At 40.4% G+C, this 25,128-nt stretch overlaps 1 protein-coding gene across 3 annotated transcripts in view; it reads left to right on the top strand.

Annotated features, from left to right (window-relative positions):
• The window catches only part of secisbp2l (SECIS binding protein 2-like), a 66,171-nt gene that overhangs the window by 26,576 nt on the left and 14,467 nt on the right, over positions 1-25,128 (top strand). The window contains exons 3-10 of one of the 3 annotated variants that reach the window (XM_034193692.1): positions 2,848-3,175; positions 3,791-3,929; positions 5,029-5,252; positions 18,658-18,682; positions 18,797-18,909; positions 22,041-22,163; positions 22,257-22,367; positions 22,466-22,775. In XM_034193692.1, coding sequence (XP_034049583.1) covers positions 2,848-3,175; positions 3,791-3,929; positions 5,029-5,252; positions 18,658-18,682; positions 18,797-18,909; positions 22,041-22,163; positions 22,257-22,367; positions 22,466-22,775 — 1,373 coding nt within the window. Of the gene's footprint in view, positions 1-2,847; positions 3,176-3,790; positions 3,930-5,028; positions 5,253-18,657; positions 18,683-18,793; positions 18,910-22,040; positions 22,164-22,256; positions 22,368-22,465; positions 22,776-25,128 lie in introns of all 3 variants that reach the window. The other 2 variants (XM_034193684.1, XM_034193676.1) reach the window with 2 other exon arrangements.

Here is a 25,128-nt window from a genome sequence, read left to right on the forward strand (position 1 = left end):
CCGAGTTGTCTCCTTTCAACTTGTAGATCATGGCAGAGTCTTTCAGGTTTGCTGGAATTTCTTCTTGAGTCCATATTTTTATAAATTGGTGCAGTTGGGGTTTACAAAACTGACCTTTTAAAATACTACAACAGAACTGTAGTCTTCTGTGGGTGTTTTGTTTTTTTTTTCCATGTCTTTTAAGGCTGAGTTCTTCAACGATGTCTTGTCTTGGTAGATGACTGAGCAATTATTCCTCCTCAGCACTTGGGTTGGTGTTCAAGAGGTTTTCAAACTGGTCTTTCCTTCAAGCACTGTTTTCAGCAAAGACAATCAAGCCGTTCTTGCTCCGAAAAGGTGCTTGGCCTTGGGCAGAGATAAGATAAAACTTTATTGTCCGTAAAGAGGAAAATCGACTTGCATAAACTGCCGAAGCCCCAAGACGTGAAAACACATCGAACAGTCATCATAAAACACTCAGCATAAAATAATTTTAAAACTAGTGTGTGGTCTGCAACGTGTTCATTTGGTCTCCCTCTGATTTAAAAGTGTGATGGAGTGGCTTTAGATGGTTACGGTGGCATTGAAAAAGTCCCTGCTGTCATGTCTGTCTGTGAGAGCTTAAAGGCTGCTGGATTTCAGCAGCCTTGTTGATCTACCACAGATTTCCCAGTTTTTTCGGTTTTCACTTTGCATAGTCTTTGCTTTGCTGGAGTTCATTCAAAATCTGCATCTTGGGTCAACCTAGAGATGCCTTTGCTGGGTTTGTTTAATTTGGGAATGTTGTTTCAGGCCGACAAACACGTGGTGCTTGACAGATCCTCAGCCTGGTCTGATGGCTGGGAAATCCCAGACGATTGGGTCTGAGGCCGTGCTGCAGCCTTCACCCACCTTCACAACTGTTGGGTCACAAACTATCACCTCCTCCACTGAATGCACCATTGAGTACTTCATGTTTCATTGGAACGCTTTTAGCTTCTCTTGCTCAAGGTTCCTGTTCAGCCTTCACTGCCACTGTAGTGGCCACGGTTCACACAAGGTCCTCACCGTATTTTGCCCCAACAGGCAATCCCCTACTTGATCCATTGCCCAGGTGTCACTATGCAACTATTATGGTAATCTGTTGATTGTTTTGAATCTTTTTTTTAAAGATTGATCTACAATTTTCACCCTTTTTTTTCAGGGCCTAACAGCTAATCAAGAAAATAATTCATTATAAAATAATCATTAGTTGCAGCCATAGTTACAACATAATCATTACACATTTAAGTGCAAAGTGCACACAGTAGTTGCACACCACTGCCAAGGCTCAACAATTCCAGAATCCAGAATGTCCCAATCCTGCTTGGGACTCCGGCGAGGGTGGTCGCATTTCCTTCTCTGTCCTCTATCTCTGCTCCAACCTTCAAAGTCCCTACTTCACCCGACTGTGAATTCTTCAAACTATATTGGATTAACCATGGAATTGATCAGCTGGTCTCTGAACGCTATTGACACCATTTTTTCAACAAGGAAATCAGGGCTGGGGGACCCTGCGTGCCCAGATGGAACCTACCCTGCGGGCTATGTTCTCGACGCCTGGGAGAAATGGCGTGTCGCATGCTTGGCGCCACTCTCTGTGGAGGACGTCGAAGATTTATTTATATTTGGTTTTATCGTAGGAGGGTTGGTACTTACTGGTTTATGTGCTGCCCTGACCTACCGGAGAATTGGTAAGACGGCTGCCGCCAGAACCACCCACTGGAGGCCTCTTCCGATACAAAATTCAGCCTTACAGCTCTGTTTTTTTATATTGGGGCATGACACTGATTTTACTGCAAAAATGAGTGGTACAGTAAAAGATGCCAAGTTCAAAAAGTTATTACTTTTGAACAATTCATGCTAGCTGCTTGAAACTTTCAGGAGTTGTTCTTGGGTACTAGATATCTTTTTACAGCTATAAAAGAAAATTCACAATTGTGTATTTATCAGTTTATTGATGAAAACTGTTTAAAAAAATATTTGTGCTTTGGAGCAGTTTTGACCCGCTGTATTTCCACACTGAAACACATCAGCTCTTTCAAATTTTGGTATTTATTTCTCATTTTAAAGTACTATTTTGGTGACTGTTTTTTGAACGAAATCAATTTTTCTAATTCATGGGCCATTAAAAATGAAAAAATAATCTCACACTTAGGTGGTGGTGGCCAAGTGGTTAATGCGCTTGGTTTCAGTTCAGAAGGCTCCGGGTTCAAATCCCCACCCCTGCCACATTTCTCCATGTAACGTGGAGTTGCGTCAGGAAGGGCATCCGGCGTAAAACCTGTGCCAATTCAACATGCAGATCCACCTTGGATTTGCTGTGGCGACCCCGAGTGCAAAACAAAGGAGCAGCCAAAGGGACTTACCTTAATCTCACACTTATATTTCAAACGCATATTGCTCATGCATGGCGAGGTCTACCATAAAAAGAAAATCAACTGGAATGAGCATGTCTTCATTAATATACACAAACTAGGAAGTTGGTATCTTGAACCAAAATATTAAGGTATCAAATATGCCATGATTTACCACAAATAAATGTAAATTACAGAACCACAGTACTTAACAACAGTCACAAAATTTGTATCAGAACGGTATCTTGTTGCTGTGGGACTGTTTGGGCAGCCTCTCTTGATCTTTAGTTTTCGTGACTGATCATGATATGATTTCATTTAGTGCAGAAATTGTGCAACAAGTGCAGTGTGTTTGTTCTAACACTCTCCAACTACCATAATAGTAGAGTGGGAATTCAAAAGACAACTGAATTTGAAGTCTGTGTTTTACTTTGTCATACAACAGAAATGGAGTTGAAGAAGTGTTTTCAATATGTTCTCTTCTTCTTCACAGGCAGCATCCTGTGTATAATGGAGGGGATCTGCGATGGCAGCAACCAAACCCCAGTCCTGGTGGTCCGTACCTGGCTTACCCAATCTTGTCTTCCCCCCAGCCTCCTGTGTCCAGTGACTACACTTACTATCAGATTATGCCTGCTCCGTGCCCACCTGTTATGGGCTTCTACCAGCCCTTCCCTGGCACCTACACAGGACCTGTGCAGGCTGGGATGGTCAGTCCTGTTTCCGCAGATGTTGGTGAAAGGCCTATGCCACTTGGTCCTGCATATGGATTGGCAAATCAAAGAGGGAGGGGAATGATCCGACCAAATGCTGTTCCAAAGGTATAGACTGACAGCCAAGATGCAAGCAATTCCAATGCAGTGCTGTGCAAAATATGGCTTTTCCAGAAATTTGGAAATGTATTTTCACTTCTACTTAATATAATATGTAGTGATGCTCATGCACTTCTGCTACATGACCAAACCGACACCTTATGCCAGCGGTTTCCAAGCTGTTTCTACAGTCCTCCAACACACTTCATCCACAACTACGGCAGCATCTAAAAATAATAATTCACACATACTGTGGGCTATCCATTTTTTCTTTCTTTCTTTCTGAAATTCATACCAAACTTGACTGTTACCTACAGATGGGTTTAGCCTGAAGTTGGACTGCTGATAGGAGATATAACCACACAAACCATACTAGATGATCAACATTGCTTTCTAAAACTCTACTTAAATTTCTCTGTGATCTGTGCAAGTGCGTGCACCAATATCATTGTCGTGAGCACTGAAGAATAGTCCAAGATGTCTTTAACCAAAGATTGGTTTTACCATCCAGACTTTGCACATTGGTCCGACAGCCAACTCTTTAAAAATCAGTTACCTGTCCAGCTCTAGACTTGATTCTCTTTTCCTGTTAAGTGTGTCCTGCCTTGTCTGTTTCACATGTAGCAGCAGTTGAGTGTGTGCCAGCCTCCAAGGGGTCGCCGGCCCCCAACAAGGAGTGTTGCTGTGCAGAAGGAGGTGTGCACAGTGGGACCTGATGGAAGGACCAAGACAGTCATGCTGGTAGACGCAGCACAGCAGACGGGTAAGAATATAGCAGTACTAATACTTCTATTGTACAATGTCTATAAAGATGTTTCTTTACTTAATGTAAAACTTGAGGTTGAGGATCCAATTTTAACATCTGTCAGTCAGAATTCAGTGTTGCAGCAGTGCGAAGGTTAGTTTGAATTGGCAATAATACGTGTTGAAACAAAATCAAAGTCAGACGTACTTCTGAGGCTGAAAGGAATTTGGGTTTATTTTTAGCTGCAATAACGGTAACTACTTCTGTTGTGGTGCATAGCTGAAGGTCTTAAAATTTCAGACCTCAGTGACAAACTGTCCTGTCGGGTGGAAAGTAGGACGCAATACCAGTATGTGTGCTGTATTACGTGAAATGTTGTTGATGCCTCTTCCTGATTTCTGAAAGAACAAGAATCCAGACTTTCCAGTTGGAGAGGTTACCATGTGTGCAGCTGAGCCATCGCAAATGACATCTAACAAAAATAGCTAAGATGCTTATGTAAATGTGCGTTGTCATGCTGTCATTGTTGCTCTGCAGTTTTTTTTTTTTTTTATTAAGTCGAATGCTTTGTTGGATAGCAGTTCTGTTTAAAGTGGCTGCCACACTGAGAAGCATTGAAGAAATGTATGAGCAACAAAAGTGAACTTTAAATATCAGTTTGTCAGTTTTTGTCTCAGACAAATCCTTTTCTGTTTCCTTAAAATGTGTTCATTGTCAGCTGATGTCTGGTGAGTTCTCTGGAAATTTTTCCGCATGCTCAAAACTGAACAGGCATCAGACTGAGAGCTTCCCTGGTGGATGCTTACCATTTTATGCTTTACTTAGTAGTACTTGCCAGGGGACGTCCGGTAGATGTCAGTTTTTTTCCGCGGGTTCATCTTCTGTTCACTTTCGTAAGTGCTGCGCACCCACATTCTGTAGTTGTTCACTCATTCCATCAGAGCCCCAAGTCTACCAGAGACCAAGGGATTAGGTAATTTTTGCCTCCGGACAGATTATTTGAGTACTTTCTAATCAGTTTGCTCGTGTGTCAGTGTGACTACACCTTCACGTGGTAATACTGCAAGTTCAATTTGTTGGCTCCGCCTGTGAACTAGTTGTCCTTCCTTCTGTTTAGATTTCTCCAGTGACGTGTCAGTGCGGTGTTCTAATGACCGGCTTAGCCCCCTGCTGTGGAAGAATCGAACAAAGAGAAGAAGGGCGTCTCATCCAGCAGAAAACTACAATGAGCAGGGTGCCAGTGAGGCAGATATAGACAGTGATAGTGGCTACTGTAGCCCCAAACACAACCAGGCAGCAGGACTAACGCCACGTTCAGCAGAACCCACGGCAGCAACTGTGGTATGTGGAATATTTACCATCAGTTTAAGACTTCCCAGGCCTGATGCAGAATTGTATTTAGCCCATAATTTGAACACATGGTGATTCAGAACAGAATTGTGTTCCATGTTGTTTTGGAGCTGCACTGGAGGTAATTCTGGTGCTGTGGAAATTCCAGTATCTCAAGATCTTATTTACAAGACATGGAAACAAATAATTCACACAGTTAAGCGGCCATCACACATACTCAGTCAATATTCATAGTACTCAACAAATAAACAGATCATTTTAAACCTCAGTTTATTTAATCATTAAAAATTCATTCATATTGGAGGAAGCACACATGGTTTATATTTAACTAGGGGCCTCATAAATGATATGTAAGCACAAAAAAAATGTGTCCATGTGAATTGGAATTTATAAATCAATGGTGTGTGTGTGGTGAGAATATGTAACATTAGGATGGGGCAATGTCTACTTGATTGGAAAACCTTGTCTGCAGTAAAACAGGACAAACAATGAAATTGTAGCGATTGTACTTTGTAGAATATTTTACACTCTTTTAAGATGTCTGCTTACAAGGTCACCTGCCAGATTTTCAGATTTCTCTTGTTAGCTCAGTTACTCTGGAATGGAGTGGTCTAGTGTCACCAGACCTACAGGAAATGTGCATCAGGTTCAAATGTTGGTCAGGTTTGAAAATGGATTACCTTGACCCTGAGGTTAGGGTCGCAGGCTGAAAGGTCTTTCCGACACGACAAGCATTCTGTCACCCGCAGATTCCACCGCCGTGAAGGCCAGGGGTACCACTGCAAGCAGCAGGAAAAATCAAGTACAAAAACATTCCACATTCAACAAGATAAATAATAAATAAATGAGGAAAAATAACACGCAAGCTACAGAAGGTAAATACAAAATATATATTTAATTTGTTTATGCCATTTCAAATACAAAAAGTAAATCAGGCTTCTCAATATAAAAAAAATCTAAAATTATATTCCTTAAACTCAAAGCAAATGTCCATACATGTCAACCCCTTTGGGGGTCCACCTGTATGACCAAGTGAGAAAATCCATAAAATCAACACAAAATCCTTATAACCTCCAAAATGCACCAAAATCAGTTTTATTACAGTACACACAACCGCATAGCGGTATCACATAACTGGGTTTTTGTCCACATATTATGAGTTGCCACAATGACATTAAAGTCAGGATCATTAGTATTTCCTCCACAGTTGAATTTCAAACAATAGAGATCTAGTATTCATGCGTCAAGCTGAATTTTATCAAACTGAATGTGCCAAATTTAGTTATTTTTGCAGAAACAAGAACTGTGTGTCACTAATGGAAGTACATTAATAAAATCATGAAAAATAAATCGAATATAATGAACAAAATAAAACATACCTCAGAACTTCATCAAGTGTATCGAAAATCGCCTCACCAGTGCCAATGTTGCAGACTGGCATGTTGATGATCCTCGACTTCGCCGCTGTGTTTATTAGGGATGGATATCGATAACACTTTATTGATATCAATACCATTATTGATCCGATTCCTTATTGATTCCCTTATCGATACCTCTTGTGAATTGTTTTGTGTTTTAAAAGTAGGCTTTACGGGTTTTCTGTGTCAGTGGGTCAAAGAGCTTTTTCTTGTCATGCACCCGCTCTGTGGAACGGTCTTCCTGCGACCGTGAGGCAGTCGGAGTCCATGGACATTTTTAAGTCAAGACTTAAAGCCTATTTTTATTCTCTTTCTTACAAATAGGTTTTTTATTTTTTTATCTGTTTTATTCTTTTACTTCTGTTTTTAATTATGTATTTGAATTTTTACATTTTTATTTATTTATTTATTTTAATTTTTTGTGTTGAACCGTTCTATGTGAGGCACCTTGAGATGGCTTTTGTTGTGATTTGGCGCTTTATAAGCCGATTAAATTGAAGTTGAACAACATTTTATTGAGTCTTAAAGTAAATAAATATGAAATTGGTCACTGGATCCTTAAACTTTGAACATAATAAACTCTACATGGTGGATCCTTGATGTCTGGACATAAATAGGATAAACAAAATCTGTAGTTATTGTCAAAAGCATTTCCTTTCAAACATTATTGGCATGAATGTGTTTCCATACGTCTGAGCTGAGCTCTTGCAGCTGCGTTGCACATCAGGATGTAATTTATAAAGACTACAGCACGTCTCATTTTGGGAGGAAAAAAACGTTTTAGTCGACTGTAGTTTCTTGTCTGTAATACAACGTTTTAAAGAGGTGTCATTTTATTTAAAGCATCAATTCATTTTAAAGTTATTAATTCTGAGCGGAGTCGGTCTCAACAGAGAGCCGCGCAGCGTTTGGAGCTGTGCCAACGGAACGGAGGACAATTCTCGTTTCTTGACTGCAACAAGATGAGTCCCAGTTAGTGACTTTAATCCACACAAAATGACTCATGATATTTTAATGGTTTTGAGAGGAGTTAAGAAGCGGACTTGTTGTTTCTGAAGAGCAGCAAATGAAAGAGCCATGAGCCAGTGGATCGAAGCATTGTTTCATTGGTTCATGCATTAAAGTGGTGTCGCGCTGCAGAAACAGTTGATTACAGACCCGCTGCAGACCAAACCCTGAATATCCGTAAGACTTTATTTGTACGTCCGTATGACTCTGAAACTTGGAAAAATCTGTATAGTTTAAATCTGTGTAGAGTAGATAGTTCTCAAAAACTGAGTGACTGACTGTGCAAAAAGGAAAAAAGTGAGGAAAGCCACCCAGACAACCCAGAAGAAGTTATAGACTTCTGTGGCTGTGATTGTAGAAATTGTGCACAGTGCACTGGCTCACCGACGGGCCATAACAGAGTGGGAAGACGACATGGAAAAAATTGCCCTCGATTATGTATGCCGATATTGTTAACTACTTTGTGTGGACGGTTTGGGTATGAGGAACTATAAAAGCTCAGAAGCCTATCAATATCTCCTTGAATCAAGTTAAAATACTACCCGATAAGTAGTACCACCGTAATGCCAAGATTATGTAACATTAATATACATATGGTGTTATTTCATGCAGTGCTTGGTTGTATCAAATGCCACAAAATGAGTAAATTAGATAGCAGCTAACGCTACAAACACAGCTTACCCATTTATCTCACTAGCATCCGCTGTGGCTTCTTCAACGAAGTGTTGTGGTCCAACAATTTCTCTGGGTAAGGATGCAGTGGTATGGGTTTGTTCTCCACAAAATAAAAAGAACAGACATAGGGACGTTTGGGTGGATTTTTCAAATTCAGCGCCTTTAGCCAGCGGAGATCCTCATTTTTTGATGGAGCAGGGAACAAGTTAAATGCTTGTCCACAGCACTCAGATCTCTGTTTTCCATGTTCAAAACATCATTCTGAAAGCGATAGTTTCCTCTTCTTCCAGTTGTTGTGGCACTCACGAACTGAACAATTAATGCTGCTCATGTTCAGACAATTCTAACGTACTGTGTTCCCATGTACCTAATCAACAGACACAGTGGCAAACCGGACGTTTTTTGACAAAATGGACCCGCCCACCCTGACTTCCTGTATAAGGTGAATAGAAAATTCTTCCCTGAGCCATTTGTCCGTAAACTGTGTGACCAAGTCGCTCTTTGACTCTGCCGCCTCTTGTATTTCTTAAATCCGTAGGTTATTCCGTCTGGCCCTCGAGTCCACATCATCCAGTTTATCTATAATCATTTTCTGCTCTTGTGTTATTTCAAGCAGTGCACAGTTTGCTTCATGACTCATCACTCCTCTATGTGGGTCAGAGCGGCACTTGTCTTCTCGTTTTGTTCCCGAGAGTCTGTGGTCATTTTTGCAAACTTTCTTTTCAATGTTTTCTTTGAATTCTCTCAGCTCACTTCTCATTTGAGTTGTAACGTCTTCCTTGAATGTTTTAAAGTCCCTTTTCAGTTTGTTCTGCAGAGTTTGGATTTGATTGCTAATGCTATCCAGGCTGCTTTGAAACGACGCCATGTTAGCTTCAGGTGTTAGCTTGCTGTCGTTAGTAGAGTGAGTTTCTTTACCTGGAATGTTCAGGTTCTTTTTATTCTTCATTTTTGTTGAACCACTGCTCATATTGAGTTGTAGTCTTACACACCTCTCTGCAGCTTCTCTCCCCCTGCCATCCCCTCATTACCCCATCCCCGTAGAGACGGTGCCTGCTCCCAGACTACCAATAACCAGCAAAAATCTATTTAAGCATAAAAATTCAAAAAGAAAAAATAATATAGCACCTTCAACTGCACCACAGACTAAAACAGTTAAATGTGGTCTATTAAACATTAGGTCTCTCTCTTCTAAGTCCCTGTTGGTATATGATATAATAATTTATCAACATATTGATTTATTCTGCCTAACAGAAACCTGGTTACAGCAGGATGAATATGTTAGTTTAAATGAGTCAACACCCCCGAGTCACACTAACTGTCAGAATGCTCGTAGCACGGGCCGGAGTGGAGGATTAGCAGCAATCTTCCATTCCAGCTTATTAATTAATCAAAAACCCAGACAGAGCTTTAATTCATTTGAAAGCTTGTCTCTTAGTCTTGTCCATCCAAATTGGAAGTCCCAAAAACCAGTTTTATTTGTTATTATCTATCGTCCACCTGGTCGTTACTGTGAGTTTCTCTGTGAATTTTCAGACCTTTTGTCTGACTTAGTGCTTAGCTCAGATAAGATAATTATAGTGGGCGATTTTAACATCCACACAGATGCTGAGAATGACAGCCTCAACACTGCATTTAATCTATTATTAGACTCTATTGGCTTTGCTCAAAAAGTAAATGAGTCCACCCACCACTTTAATCATATCTTAGATCTTGTTCTGACTTATGGTATGGAAATAGAAGACTTAACAGTATTCCCTGAAAACTCCCTTCTGTCTGATCATTTCTTAATAACATTTACATTTACTCTGATGGACTACCCAGCAGTAGGGAATAAGTTTCATTACACTAGAAGTCTTTCAGAAAGCGCTGTAACTAGGTTTAAGGATATGATTCCTTCTTTATGTTCTCTAATGCCATATAACAACACAGTGCAGAGTAGCTACCTAAACTCTGTAAGGGAGATAGAGTATCTCGTCAATAGTTTTACATCCTCATTGAAGACAACTTTGGATGCTGTAGCTCCTCTGAAAAAGAGAGCTTTAAATCAGAAGTGTCTGACTCCGTGGTATAACTCACAAACTCGTAGCTTAAAGCAGATAACCCGTAAGTTGGAGAGGAAATGGCGTCTCACTAATTTAGAAGATCTTCACTTAGCTTGGAAAAAGAGTCTGTTGCTCTATAAAAAAGCCCTCCGTAAAGCTAGGACATCTTTCTACTCATCACTAATTGAAGAAAATAAGAACAACCCCAGGTTTCTTTTCAGCACTGTAGCCAGGCTGACAAAGAGTCAGAGCTCTATTGAGCTGAGTATTCCATTAACTTTAACTAGTAATGACTTCATGACTTTCTTTGCTAACAAAATTTTAACTATTAGAGAAAAAATTACTCATAACCATCCCAAAGACGTATCGTTATCTTTGGCTGCTTTCAGTGATGCCGGTATTTGGTTAGAGTCTTTCTCTCCGATTGTTCTGTCTGAGTTATTTTCATTAGTTACTTCATCCAAACCATCAACATGTTTATTAGACCCCATTCCTACCAGACTGCTCAAGGAAGCCCTACCATTATTTAATGCTTCGATCTTAAATATGATCAATCTATCTTTGTTAGTTGGCTATGTACCACAGGCTTTTAAGGTGGCAGTAATTAAACCATTACTTAAAAAGCCATCACTTGACCCAGCTATCTTAGCTAATTATAGGCCAATCTCCAACCTTCCTTTTCTCTCAAAAATTCTTGAAAGGGTAGTTGTAAAACAGCTAACTGATCATCTGCAGAGGAATGGTCTATTTGAAGAGTTTCAGTCAGGTTTTAGAATTCATCATAGTACAGAAACAGCATTAGTGAAGGTTACAAATGATCTTCTTATGGCCTCGGACAGTGGACTCATCTCTGTGCTTGTTCTGTTAGACCTCAGTGCTGCTTTTGATACTGTTGACCATAAAATTTTATTACAGAGATTAGAGCATGCCATAGGTATTAAAGGCACTGCGCTGCGGTGGTTTGAATCATATTTGTCTAATAGATTACAATTTGTTCATGTAAATGGGGAATCTTCTTCACAGACTAAAGTTAATTATGGAGTTCCACAAGGTTCTGTGCTAGGACCAATTTTATTCACTTTATATATGCTTCCCTTAGGCAGTATTATTAGACGGTATTGCTTAAATTTTCATTGTTACGCAGATGATACCCAGCTTTATCTATCCATGAAGCCAGAGGACACACACCAATTAGCTAAACTGCAGGATTGTCTTACAGACATAAAGACATGGATGACCTCTAATTTCCTGCTTTTAAACTCAGATAAAACTGAAGTTATTGTACTTGGCCCCACAAATCTTAGAAACATGGTGTCTAACCAGATCCTTACTCTGGATGGCATTACCCTGACCTCTAGTAATACTGTGAGAAATCTTGGAGTCATTTTTGATCAGGATATGTCATTCAAAGCGCATATTAAACAAATATGTAGGACTGCTTTTTTGCATTTACGCAATATCTCTAAAATCAGAAAGGTCTTGTCTCAGAGTGATGCTGAAAAACTAATTCATGCATTTATTTCCTCTAGGCTGGACTATTGTAATTCATTATTATCAGGTTGTCCTAAAAGTTCCCTAAAAAGCCTTCAGTTAATTCAAAATGCTGCAGCTAGAGTACTGACAGGGACTAGAAGGAGAGAGCATATCTCACCCATATTGGCCTCTCTTCATTGGCTTCCTGTTAATTCTAGAATAGAATTTAAAATTCTTCTTCTTACTTATAAGGTTTAGAATAATCAGGTCCCATCTTATCTTAGGGACCTCGTAGTACCATATCACCCCAATAGAGCGCTTCGCTCTCAGACTGCAGGCTTACTTGTAGTTCCTAGGGTTTGTAAGAGTAGAATGGGAGGCAGAGCCTTCAGCTTTCAGGCTCCTCTCCTGTGGAACCAGCTCCCAATTCAGATCAGGGAGACAGACACCCTCTCTACTTTTAAGATTAGGCTTAAAACTTTCCTTTTTGCTAAAGCTTATAGTTAGGGCTGGATCAGGTGACCCTGAACCATCCCTTAGTTATGCTGCTATAGACGTAGACTGCTGGGGGGTTCCCATGATGCACTGTTTCTTTCTCTTTTTGCTCTGTATGCACCACTCTGCATTTAATCATTAGTGATCGATCTCTGCTCCCCTCCACAGCATGTCTTTTTCCTGGTTCTCTCCCTCAGCCCCAACCAGTCCCAGCAGAAGACTGCCCCTCCCTGAGCCTGGTTCTGCTGGAGGTTTCTTCCTGTTAAAAGGGAGTTTTTCCTTCCCACTGTAGCCAAGTGCTTGCTCACAGGGGGTCGTTTTGACCGTTGGGGTTTTACATAATTATTGTATGGCCTTGCCTTACAATATAAAGCGCCTTGGGGCAACTGTTTGTTGTGATTTGGCGCTATATAAAAAAATTGATTGATTGATTGATTGATATTATTAGTTTCAAGGTTTGTCGTCACATGTATCTTGACTTTGAGTGGAGTTTATTAAGTTGGCAAATTGGCGCTCCTGACTTGTGAGTCCGTGCTGCGCTACCATCCCACCACAAGTCTGTTTCAGGTCTTTTAACATCAGTCACACTCAGATCCAGCCTGGGATGTTCAATCTCTAGCTGATATCAAAGTAGCTGATGCCATTATCCACGGATTACGTCACTTGATCCACCGCCACCTTGATGTCTTCTCTCCATTGTTTGCGATATCTTTGATGGCTCGTGCTGTAGAGTCGTCCAGCTCCTAGGTACTTAACTGGCTTGCAAAGTTTCTACACCCAACCTTGATGGGGTTGTATCTGGTCCCTCATCACCTGCTTCACCATTCATCTGCCAGCTCCCCTTACTTATTTTTCTTCCTTTCAAAGGCCTCCACCATAGGTTCTTCCCAAGGGACGGTCCACTCCAGTAGCCCACTTGTCTTGTTGTTTCTGGCACCAGGACTGTGTCTGGCCTGAGTGTGGTCACTGCAGAGGTGTCTGGGAATTTGAGATGCCTCTCAAGGTCAGCCTTCAGCTGCCAGTCCCATATTGTTGCCAGGAGACACCCAGCTGTGTTTGGGCACTGCTGTGGCATCTTTCCGGCATTGATAAAGACTATGCCTTACCTTGGTTGCTGCTACTCGATGTGAAAAAACCCTGTGCCGATGACCTCTGCTAATGACTTGGTTGTGGTGCCAGCAATGGTAGTCCTCTCCAAGGGCTTTCAGGCAGCAGCTCAAGATGTGCTCCATTGGCCCTCTTTCTTCTCTGGCACAGTGGGCATGCTGGAGTCTCTGTTAGTCCCCAGCAGAAAAGATTGCATGGGCTGGGGAAATGTTGTAGACTAAACCATGAACTTTATCCAGTTTGGCTCAGCCTTGCAGAGCTCTGACCAGGTGTAATAACATGAAATAAAGTGACAGATTTTCAGAACTTGCATTTCTTGTCATTAAATTATAATTTCTTTCCATGCACAAAGATCCATGTGCATATGTACAATTTGTCATTCCCAAACTGCAGTTTAACTCGGTATTAATTTATTTCTTGATTGTAGGTGTTGTTAATATTCACAACAAGCACTCATGTGAGAGTTGATCCCGAGTTACTTTTCCCCATATAGTGGCTTTTCTCCTTTCTTTTTTTTTGCTCGTAATTCCCAAACAGATACCCCTAAAATAAAAGAAAACCCCGAGTACAAATGGCTTTATAACTCTCATGAAAAGAATGTATGTTTAAGCACATTTCTGGTTTTGTAAATATATGTATGTATGTGCGTTTATTTGAAATGGGACAGTGTATATTAATGAACATTGCTACATGTAAATATGCCGGATTATAGCAAGATGCTAATTTCCATCTGTTGTCCCAGTAACATAGAAACAGACTAAGACCACACAGCATACCAAAATAAATTAATCATGACAGAAAAACAATTAAAACAGAATACACATACAAATATTTACAATTCAAAGTAACAATAATTGATAGATAATAAGTAGCCGACAGGTAGAGGAACCAAAGGAGTTTCATGATGGATGTTGAGGTGCAAAGGTACTGTATTAAAGTGACAAGTGCTAAGTGATACACATACTTTTAGCTGTGATTCTGCAGGTTCATTCATGTCAATATTTCTATGGACTGACTGTCACATCGCTTGAATTTTTTGGAGTTGCAAAGTTGGAAGACATGTTGGACCCATAAAGAGCACTGTGGTCAGTGGTGCCTTTTTGCAGATCTATTTGTCTCCACCAAGGAAGTCTGTTTATATTTTCTGTCAACAAGATATCTCTAAAGCACCCCTTTTTTTTTTCTTCAACATTTCTAAAACTCTGCAATAACCCTGTGCCTGTTGCGACTTCATTACTATGTAGCTGACTTCCTGTGGCATGCAATTATTTATGGTATGTTTATTTCAAATAACCACAAGTTGTTGTTTTTGTTTTTTAACAGTTTTTAATGGAATTAGTAATTTTTTTTTTTTGTATATGTGTTTAAGTACAGACATAAATTTCAGTATGAAATTCATATTGCAAATAAGTGTTGTTTAACTTAATTTTTGGCATTTTGTAATCTTGTACATAACAATTCCATTATCTTGCTATGGTGACGTTTGCAACAAGAATAGTCAGCTACCCTGAGTTTATGGGTTTCTCGTGGATTCTCATGCCCCATACACACCGCAAGACCCTGTCAGTACCACTTTATGTGCACGCTCGCGGACAGTTGATTACTGACATTGTCAGTCATTCACATATATACAGTCTGCAGTCATAGTATCAGAATGAACAAAAACTAGGGATATATACTGCCAACATCATAAAACATTACATGAAAACAATGTACAAATCCCATGCCTGTGCAGTCAAACTGTCGGAGAAAGCTTCCTGAAGTTGCCACAGTATACACACTGATAAAAACAAACATTCATTGTTGTGAATCTGTGGTTGAACTTCGTAAACAATCTGTAAGCCATTTTGACACTTGCGCAGATTTGATCCTCACACTGTCACGCAAAAACACGTGCCATTGAGTAAACTCATCGAAAAACGTGTGAGGCTGCATGCCAGTGCGCAAACAAAATTTTGAAATGTTCCGAATTTCTGGCACGCGTAAATTGCTACTTGTCGACCCTCCGGTTGTGATTAAGAAGCAACACGTCCACAATTTATTCATCAACCTTCTGTCAAGTGAGTCATGACAACCGGAACTCTTGTCTGTTGTGGGCAAGACAAAAGAATCGTCCGCTGTTTAATTCACACAGTAGTGTTTGTTTTTCTTTCGGTCCTCATACTGTGCCTTTTCCGTGGGACCGCGCATGAAGGTCCTCTGGACAAAAGACTGGGAAAGTTGATGAATGCTCAAAGAACACCTAATTGGAAACAGGTGAGTGTCATGATTGGGTATAAAAGGAGCATCCCCAAAAGGCTCAGCCGTTCACAAGCAAAAATGAGGTGAGGATCACCACTTTGTGAACAACTGCATGAAAAAATAGTCCAGCAGTTTAAGAACAATGTTTCTCAATGTTCAATTGCAAGGAATTTAGGGATTGCATCATCTACAGTCCATAATATAATCAGAAGATTCAGAGAATCTGGAGAACTTTCTAAACATAAGCGGCAAGTCCGAAAATCAATCAATCAATCAATCAATTTTATTTATATAGCGCCAAATCACAACAAACAGTTGCCCCAAGGCGCCTTATATTGTAAGGCAAGGCCATACAATAATTACGGAAAAACCCCAACGGTCAAAACGACCCCCTGTGAGCAAGCACTTGGCGACAGTGGGAAGGAAAAACTCCCTTTTAACAGGAAGAAACCTCCAGCAGAACCAGGCTCAGGGAGGGGCAGTCTTCTGCTGGGACTGGTTGGGGCTGAGGGAGAGAACCAGGAAAAAGACATGCTGTGGAGGGGAACAGAGATCAATCACTAATGATTAAATGCAGAGTGGTGCATACAGAGCAAAAAGAGAAAGAAACACTCAGTGCATCATGGGAACCCCCCAGCAGTCTAAGTCTATAGCAGCATAACTAAGGGATGGTTCAGGGTCACCTGATCCAGCCCTAACTATAAGCTTTAGCAAAAAGGAAAGTTTTAAGCCTAATCTTAAAAGTAGAGAGGGTGTCTGTCTCCCTGATCTGAATTGGGAGCTGGTTCCACAGGAGAGGAGCCTGAAAGCTGAAGGCTCTGCCTCCCATTCTACTCTTACAAACCCTAGGAACTACAAGTAAGCCTGCAGTCTGAGAGTGAAGCGCTCTATTGGGGTGATATGGTACTATGAGGTCCCTAAGATAAGATGGGACCTGATTATTCAAAACCTTATAAGTAAGAAGAAGAATTTTAAATTCTATTCTACAATTAACAGGAAGCCAATGAAGAGAGGCCAATATGGGTGAGATATGCTCTCTCCTTCTAGTCCCCGTTAGTACTCTAGCTGCAGCATTTTGAATTAACTGAAGGCTTTTCAGGGAACTTTTAGGACAACCTGATAATAATGAATTACAATAGTCCAGCCTAGAGGAAATAAATGCATGAATTAGTTTTTCAGCATCACTCTGAGACAAGACCTTTCTAATTTTAGAGATATTGCGTAAATGCAAAAAAGCAGTCCTACATATTTGTTTAATATGTGCTTTGAATGACACATCCTGATCAAAAATGAGCATCAGCATTGAATGCCCGTGACCTTCGATCCCTCAGTCGGCACTGCATCAAAAACAGACATCATTGTGTAAAGGATCTTGCCGCGTGGGCTCAGGAACACTTCAGAAAACCATTGTCAGTTAACACAGTTTGTCACTACATCTACAAGTGCAAGTTAAAACTCTAACTCTACCATGCAAAGCGAAAGCCATACATCAACAACATCCAGAAACGGTGCCGCCTTCTCTGGGCCCGAGCTCATTTGAAAAGGACAGACAGAAAGGGGAAAAGTGTGCTGTGGTCTGATGAGTCCACATTTCAAATTGTTTTTGGAAATCATGGACGTTGTGTCCTCCGGACAAAAGAGGAAGAAGACCATCCAGATTGTTACCAGTGCTAATTTCAAAAGCCAGCATCTGTGATGGTATGGGGGTGTGTTAGTGCCCGTGGCATGGGCAACTTACACATCTGTGATGGCACCATCAATTCTGAAAGGTACATCCAGGTTTTAGAGCAACACATGCTGCCATCCAAGCAACGTCTTTTTCAGGGATGTCCCTGCTTATTTCAGCAAGACAATGCCAACCCACATTCTGCACGTGTTACAACAGCGTGGCTTCATAGTAAAAGAGTGCAGGTACCAGACTGGCCTGCCTGCAGTACAGATATGTCGCCCATTGAAAATGTGTGGCGCATTATGAAGCGCAAAATATGTCAACGGAGACCCTGGACTGTTAAACAACTGAAGTCATACATCAAGCAAGAATGGGAAAGAATTCCACCTACGAAGCTTCAGCTTCAGCGTCCTCAGTTCCCAAACGTGTTGTTAGAAGGAAAGGTGATGTAACACAGTGGTAAACATTCCACTGTCCCAGCTTTTTTGAAATGTGTTGCAGCCATCCATTTCAAAATGAGCAAATAATGTGCACAAAAACAATAAACTTTCAGTTTGAACATTAAATATCTTGTCTTTATGGTGTATTCAATTGAATATAGTTTGAAGAGGATTTGCAAATCATTGTATTCTGTTTTTATTTACATTTTACACTACGTCCCAACTTCATTGAATTAGGGTGTGTGTGTGTGTGTGTGTGTGTGTGTGAGAGAGAGAGAGAGAGCGAGGTTTGTATTTCTTATAGTAATATCTGTGGCGCTTTTATAACTCCCATAAAAACACATAAGCCATAATGGCTTACCAGTGGCAAACTGTACTGCAGTATACTGTGCATCTGCAGGCAGTTAAAAACTGAATCAGGATATGAAATACATTAAATTAATGCAAGTATATGAATCATAAGTTAATACAAACAAATACTACAGTTAATAACTCTTTACCACACTGTAATAGAAAACAGTTGTATATCAGTAACTGCTACAACAGAGTTGTGTAGTATGAAGGACACTTTTTCATACCCAAATCAAACCATTGTGAGTGTGGTCATTCAAAAGCACGGTCATCATTGCAAGGTGTTGTGAGCTGGCGGTGTTGTTATTCCGCTAACAGGACATACGGTGTGAGGCTGTGCTCCTGTAAGTACAATGCAACAATGTGCATTGTAGTAGTACAATTTGCTTTCCTCTACACTGTCACTTATATCATTACGTACACTGTGTTTCTGAACTTGTCTTTTTCTGTATTTCTGCCACACTTTGTTTTTAGGGAATTGAGACTGGCGTAATGACTGGTACGTTTTTTATGGAAATCAGAATTTTAGTTTCCTCACCCATGCATCTTCATATTGTGTTGTCCTACATGCTGTAGTATAATGTATTATAAACATAAAGTTTATCTTTAGCAGGGTCCTGGGTGAGTGTCGCTTCACAAGCTACCCAGAAGTCCTGGGGAGACAGAAACGGCCAGTTCCACAGAGGTGACCACAGGAAGAACCCAGAACAGAGAAACTTCTCACAGGTGCAGTTTATCACACTGGACTAGACATTGTTGTATTATGACTTTTAAATATCTCTTCTTAAGCATGATTGTAATTAGTTTACAATTTGAGTCATTTGCTATTATTTAGTTAAACTAATTACATTTAAAATAACTTGGACTGCAGAAAATATGCAAACTTACCACCAAAATCACAAAGTCTGGTTGGCACAAACCAAAAAAATAAAAACCCTGCTGACCTAAAAGTTTACACTATAGAAACTGGACCCAAATCTTTCATTGCTCATCCACGTAGCTTCAGTTATAAAACTGAAAAAGCTACTTGGGTCAACATAAAAACAAAGGATTGACAAGATTTTTTTTTTTAAGAACTCTGAGGTTACTTGGATGATGGCTGAGATGTCTTGAGGACCAGTAAGATGTCAGTTTGTTGTAGAGAGTGCATCTCTATCACACACTAAGCTATATTTGGTTGTCAGTTGTATGTATGCCAGTGTATCTTTTGTCAGTCTCGTATTGTTTCTTCTGTCTTGTAGTGCAGCAGACAACTGAAACAATCGTGCAAATGATGATACAAGCACCAAAGTTGGCACAAATACTCCTTAGACATTACTCTTTTGAAAAAACTGACAGGCCACTTGAATTTTCAATAGGCGGCCAGGTAGGGGTCAACTGAAGAATTCCACAGGGGTCAAAATTAAAAATGCTCAAATCATTTTGAAAACTACACCACATTATTTGTCTGATCGCAAAGATTCCAAAAAGGTATTGTTTGGACTATCTACGACTGAATGTTATGGGGTAAAAACCTTAAGAATGGTGACAAAGGTCAGTTTCAGTTTGTACAGGGGTCAAAAGTTAAAGTTGCTCCAATTTTAGTAAAAAATGGTGCAGATTGTTGAATGAGCTACTTAGATTAATAAATAGAATAGTTTTGATTGTGTTGAATGCTTGGTATCTAAAGTAAAGGTCAAATAATGTTGGCGTCCATTGAATTCTATGACATGTGACATATGTTACCCCGTAACGTGATAACTAAGCATGACACATGGTGCCAACTATTCCTTTTTGAAACCCTATTAACTCAACCAATAATTTGCATCACCTTTGAACAAAATTGGAGCAACTCTAACTTTTGACCCCTGTACAAACTGAAACTGAACTTTGTCACCATTCTTAAGGTTTTTACCCCATAACTCTATAGAATTCAGTCATAGATGGTCCAAACTATACCTTTTTGGAATCTTTATGATCAGACAAATAATGTGGTGTCATTTTCAAAATGATTTGAGCATTTTTTTATTATGACCCCTGTGTAAATCTTCAAATGACCCCTACCTGGCCACCTATTGAAAATTCAAGTGGACAGTCAGTTTGTTCAAAAGAGTAATGTCTAAGGAGTATTTGTGCCAACTTTGGTGCTTGTATCACCATTTGCACGATTTTGCTGTAAATATTTTCTTAGCCGCAGCACTATTGATAGAATAGCCATAGTAGATGGTCACACTACTGAGTTTGGGCTGTCAGAGGTTGCTTCCTGTTTAAAACCAAAGTAACCATGGAGGCTGTGATGCCACCTGGGTTTGGTTGGGGGTGGGCTGTGTGGCTGCCCCCCCATTTGGTATTGATGCTTAGTGGTGCTGCTGGCTCCATCCCTGTTGGGCGGGCCTGGATGGGGCATTGGCCTGCTCTGTTTCGCTGGCAGAGGCACTCTGCCATGTAATGTTGCCATGGCTTGATGCCCCTATATGCCCATAGAGGCCACTACTGCTGTTTTGGGGCTATGTGGCACTGAAGCAACTGCTCATGTCATTCAAGACTTGTATTATCTCATATCTGCACATAGATTTATATCCTCATAGACATAAACACATGTAACTCACCTTTACTTAATATACCCATTAATTCATGTAAAGTTGTGTATATTTCTATAATTGCTGATATCATGAGTATCTCATCTGTTGAGTATCATTTTTTTGGTGGGGAAGGAAGAGGTCCCTCATTGTCTCTGCTAGTGTCCTTGTTGTTGTTTTTGTAGTCTTCGTGTTGTGGTTCTTCTTAACTCGTGGGTGGAAAAAGTAGGGGCAGCAAATTCCCGCTACAATATAAAAATTAGTATATTCTGAATGTTTTGAGTCAGTCTTTACTCATACTAGGGTGATCTAGAATTCTGGGATCTCAAAACTGACGTCATGCACGACATTCTGGCTCTCTACAGAATGAGCAGGGCATACTATTGTTGTTAGCATTTGAAGCACAACACAGTCAACAATTCCTTTAATGCTGGAGGAAGTTATCTCTCATGTTTCTACATACATCAAGGTGTTTGAACGCACTCTGCAAAATACTTCTTTGTCCCTTTAATAAGAACTGAAAAGTCTTCATCCGTGCAAAATTCCAACAGAGCCATGACACAAAAATTGGCAGTTTTGAATTTGGGCAAATGGACACACATCACAGTCTGAGTCCAGCCATGTAACAGCCATGAGAAATTACAATGAACATACTAAATTTAATGTGCACTACTCGTGTTTAAATATCACAGTAGTTATATGAAAGTTCCCAATTTTTGTCCGTGACTGGGTCCCTCCTTTAATCACTCTTGACTACTGCTTCCTCCATTTGTTTGTCAACTTGCATTGCATTGTTTACAGAATGCATTGTCTATCTGTAAACAATGCATTCCTTCTCCATCATCTGTTTTGATGTTTGTTTGCTAAAATGCCAAAATATTGTGTAAACACTATGGAGTGCAGAGGTCACAGATTAGCTGTGATGACAGCCAGGATACTTTTGGAGTAGGAGATCTCCAGAAGTGACATTGCATCACATTCTCCCATATACTGTCAGTGGTGGGGGGGAAACGGAGTACATATCATGACATCATGTATTGTCAGTGGTTTAAAAAAATTGTCAGTAAATCAATCAAAGTTGTTCTGACATTCAGGGATAAATATGAAATGGCCTGCTGCCAAAAAGATATTTCAGGAGCAAATCTTATATTGACAAAAATTACAGTGCAGGGTTACTCAAAGATGCTTCCTTGTTAAACTGAACACTTTGCTATATTCTATTTTTTCTAATATAGGCACAAAACACACAATCAGCAATCTGCTCTCTATACAATCTTTTCCTCCTGTCACTGCATTCAGGAGTTTCATAGTGGTTATCCAGGGCGTGCTCAACCCAACCTGAATCTCAAGTCAAACCAAGCGGAACAAAGGCCAGCGGTGATGTTTGGCACTGAGCTCACACCAGAGCCTCTGTACTTTGAGGTGAGAGGCATTTATGCTAAGTCTGTTGCAGCACTGTTACTCATTCCATTTTGTCTGCAGCACTTACTGAAGTTGATTCTGCATATTTTCCAGGATGAAGATGAGTTTCCAGATCTGGCAGCTGGAGCTGCTGCTCAACGTAATGGTAAACAAGATTCTACCCCAGTACAGACACAGACACAACCTAAACTCCCCAAAACCCTGGTAAGGGAAGGCACCTCCTGAAGAGGGCACTGTAGGTTTTCTCGATTGACAGAGTGCATGGATAACTTAATTTCTTATGTGTGCTGACCTCCAAACAGTTGGAAAACCTACCAGAAAACTCACCCATCAGCATAGTACAGACACCTATCCCTATCACGACCTCTGTTCCTAAGAGGGCCAAGAGCCAGAGGAAGAAGGCCCTGGCTGCTGCCTTGGCTACTGCACAGGAGTATTCTGAAATCAGCATGGAACAAAAGAAGTTACAGGAGGCACTTACCAAAGCAGCAGGGAAGAAGAGTAAAACTGATGTTGAGCTGGACCTGGGAGACATGCTGGCTGCTCTGGAGAAACAGCAACAGGCCCTTAAGGCCAAGCAGCTCACGAACACCAAACCTCTGTCTTTTACAGGTACACAAACAGACCTACTTACAATATACAAGTGACAGTATCCCCGCCTGACTGGGAAATCACTAAGGGCCCATGGGCAAGGTCTTTAATCCCCTATTGCTCCCGGTGTGTAGTGAGCGCCTTGTATGGCAGCACCCTGACATCAGGGTGAATGTGAGGCATTATTGCAAAGAGCTTTGAGCGTCTGATGCAGATGGAAAAGCGCTATATAATTGCAGTCCATTTATACAAAAAGTGCATGACTAAAGCTAAAGTTTTTTCATTTCTTCCTCTTGTTCTTTGGAGCAAGGTCCATAGAACCAATGCCTTCAGAACTCGCATGCAATGTGCAATGCATGGTGCACCCTCAAATTATTTGTCTGATAAACTATTCATAGAATTTCTCTGAAATTTGGTACAAACAATCCCTGGGGGACTGTCTGGTCCTGATAAGTTGGACTTTCTGATTGAGTCCCTGTGGGGCCCCAAGAAGGGCAAAAAGTACAATTTTTCACACTGTTCAATTCATGGCAGAAAAGCTGTTCAGTATTTTTTTATTTTTTTTCCTCTAATATTGCATAATGAGTCTTTGGGAGGCTACTTACAGGCAAGAAACATGCCTCTTTCATTTAAGGCCTGCAACACATTACAAAAAACTTGGAATGCAAACGCATTTATCACTTCGTAATGTTATCATTTCTCCACCAGGGCCCTGCAAAAGGGCCAAAAGTGACATTATGTACAAGTCTCAATTTAGTGCTGAACAAAAAAAACTACTCAATAATTTTCTGTAAATCTGCATATTGATTCCTGGAGTCAGTGACGACCTGCACAAAGATATCCTTCTGCTGATTTTTCTTTAACATTTCAGTGAGTTTTTCTGATCTTTTGTACAAATATTCTTTGGGTAAATTTAGAAATGTACTTCCTGATTGAATCCCTGCGGCTCCTTTGGAAGGCATAAAAAGTGTAATTTTCATGGTTCTCAACTTATTGCTGAAGAACTGTTCTGTAATGACAAATAAAAACCTCATTGTTGTTGAATCATTCTAAGGGCCCTGCAAAAGGGCCACAAAGTGACATTGTGCCACAGAGAAGTATATGAGTACTAGAGTCCGCACTCCCAATGCTGCCTACTAAACGCGCATGTCCCTTCATGGACAGCGACATGACACCACCTAACCGGGCAAAATATTGACGAAGTGAATGCATTTTTTTAATGCTGATACGTGAGTGAACACACACAGAAAAAAGCTAGCAAAATCCGTGTTAAAATTACATTTTGACCTGGATATCGAGCCAGTAAAATGAATTTACATTAAATTATGTAAGGAAAGTATTAAACTCATTCTCACACCCACGCATTCCCAAATATTAGGATTGAAAGTTACACGGATGTGATCTGTTCCAGCTGTGATAAATCAGCAGCTGAGCTGAGACATCCTGCTGCTGCAGCTGTTGTGTTCAGCACTGCACGACTCATCAATCCATTACTACAGATATATAATAAATGATTAACTTTGACAGGATTCCAAAAAATTTCTCCACCATGCAACGCAGCCGAGATACCTGCAGCTGTAAACGATTTCTGATTCTGAGTGAGTAGTTTTATCAGCCCATAGTTCTGAAAGCAAATGCGTCATCAGCTACGAAGTTATTTTAGTTTAGTGTTGAAAGTTTAAATAGATCTGATATGTTCCAGCTTCCAATTTCTGCAGGCATGAAGGCACAATATCACACAATCCAGACTGGACACACAGACTGCATTAATTAATGCCACATGGTCCGCATTAATTAAATCCATTTTTTGTGTAGTACTGAATAAATTCAGCTTTGAATAAAATTTCATTCAAGGTGGTTTCTAAATCCTCAGATTTCATACACAGGCATGACGCTTTACACCAATTTATTGGCCAAAAGTCACAGAAAAACTAACAATAACCAAAACTACACTCAACAAAAATATAAACGCAACACTTTTGGTTTTGCTCCCATTTTGTATGAGATGAACTCAAAGATCTAAAACTTTTTCCACATACACAATATCACCATTTCCCTCAAATATTGTTCACAAACCAGTCTAAATCTGTGATATTGAGCACTTCTCCTTTGCTGAGATAATCCATCCCACCTCTCAGGTGTGCCATATCAAGATGCTGATTAGACACCATGATTAGTGCACAGGTGTGCCTTAGACTGTCCACAATAAAAGGTCACTCTGAAAGGTGCAGTTTTATCACACAGCACAATGCCACAGATGTCGCAAGATTTGAGAGAGCGTGCAATTGGCATGCTGACAGCAGGAATGTCAACCAGAGCTGTTGCTCGTGTATTGAATGTTCATTTCTCTACCAAAAGCTGTCTCCAAAGGCGT

The sequence above is a fragment of the Thalassophryne amazonica genome, chromosome 2 (assembly GCF_902500255.1).
Source record: "Thalassophryne amazonica chromosome 2, fThaAma1.1, whole genome shotgun sequence".
Classification (NCBI taxonomy): domain Eukaryota; kingdom Metazoa; phylum Chordata; class Actinopteri; order Batrachoidiformes; family Batrachoididae; genus Thalassophryne; species Thalassophryne amazonica.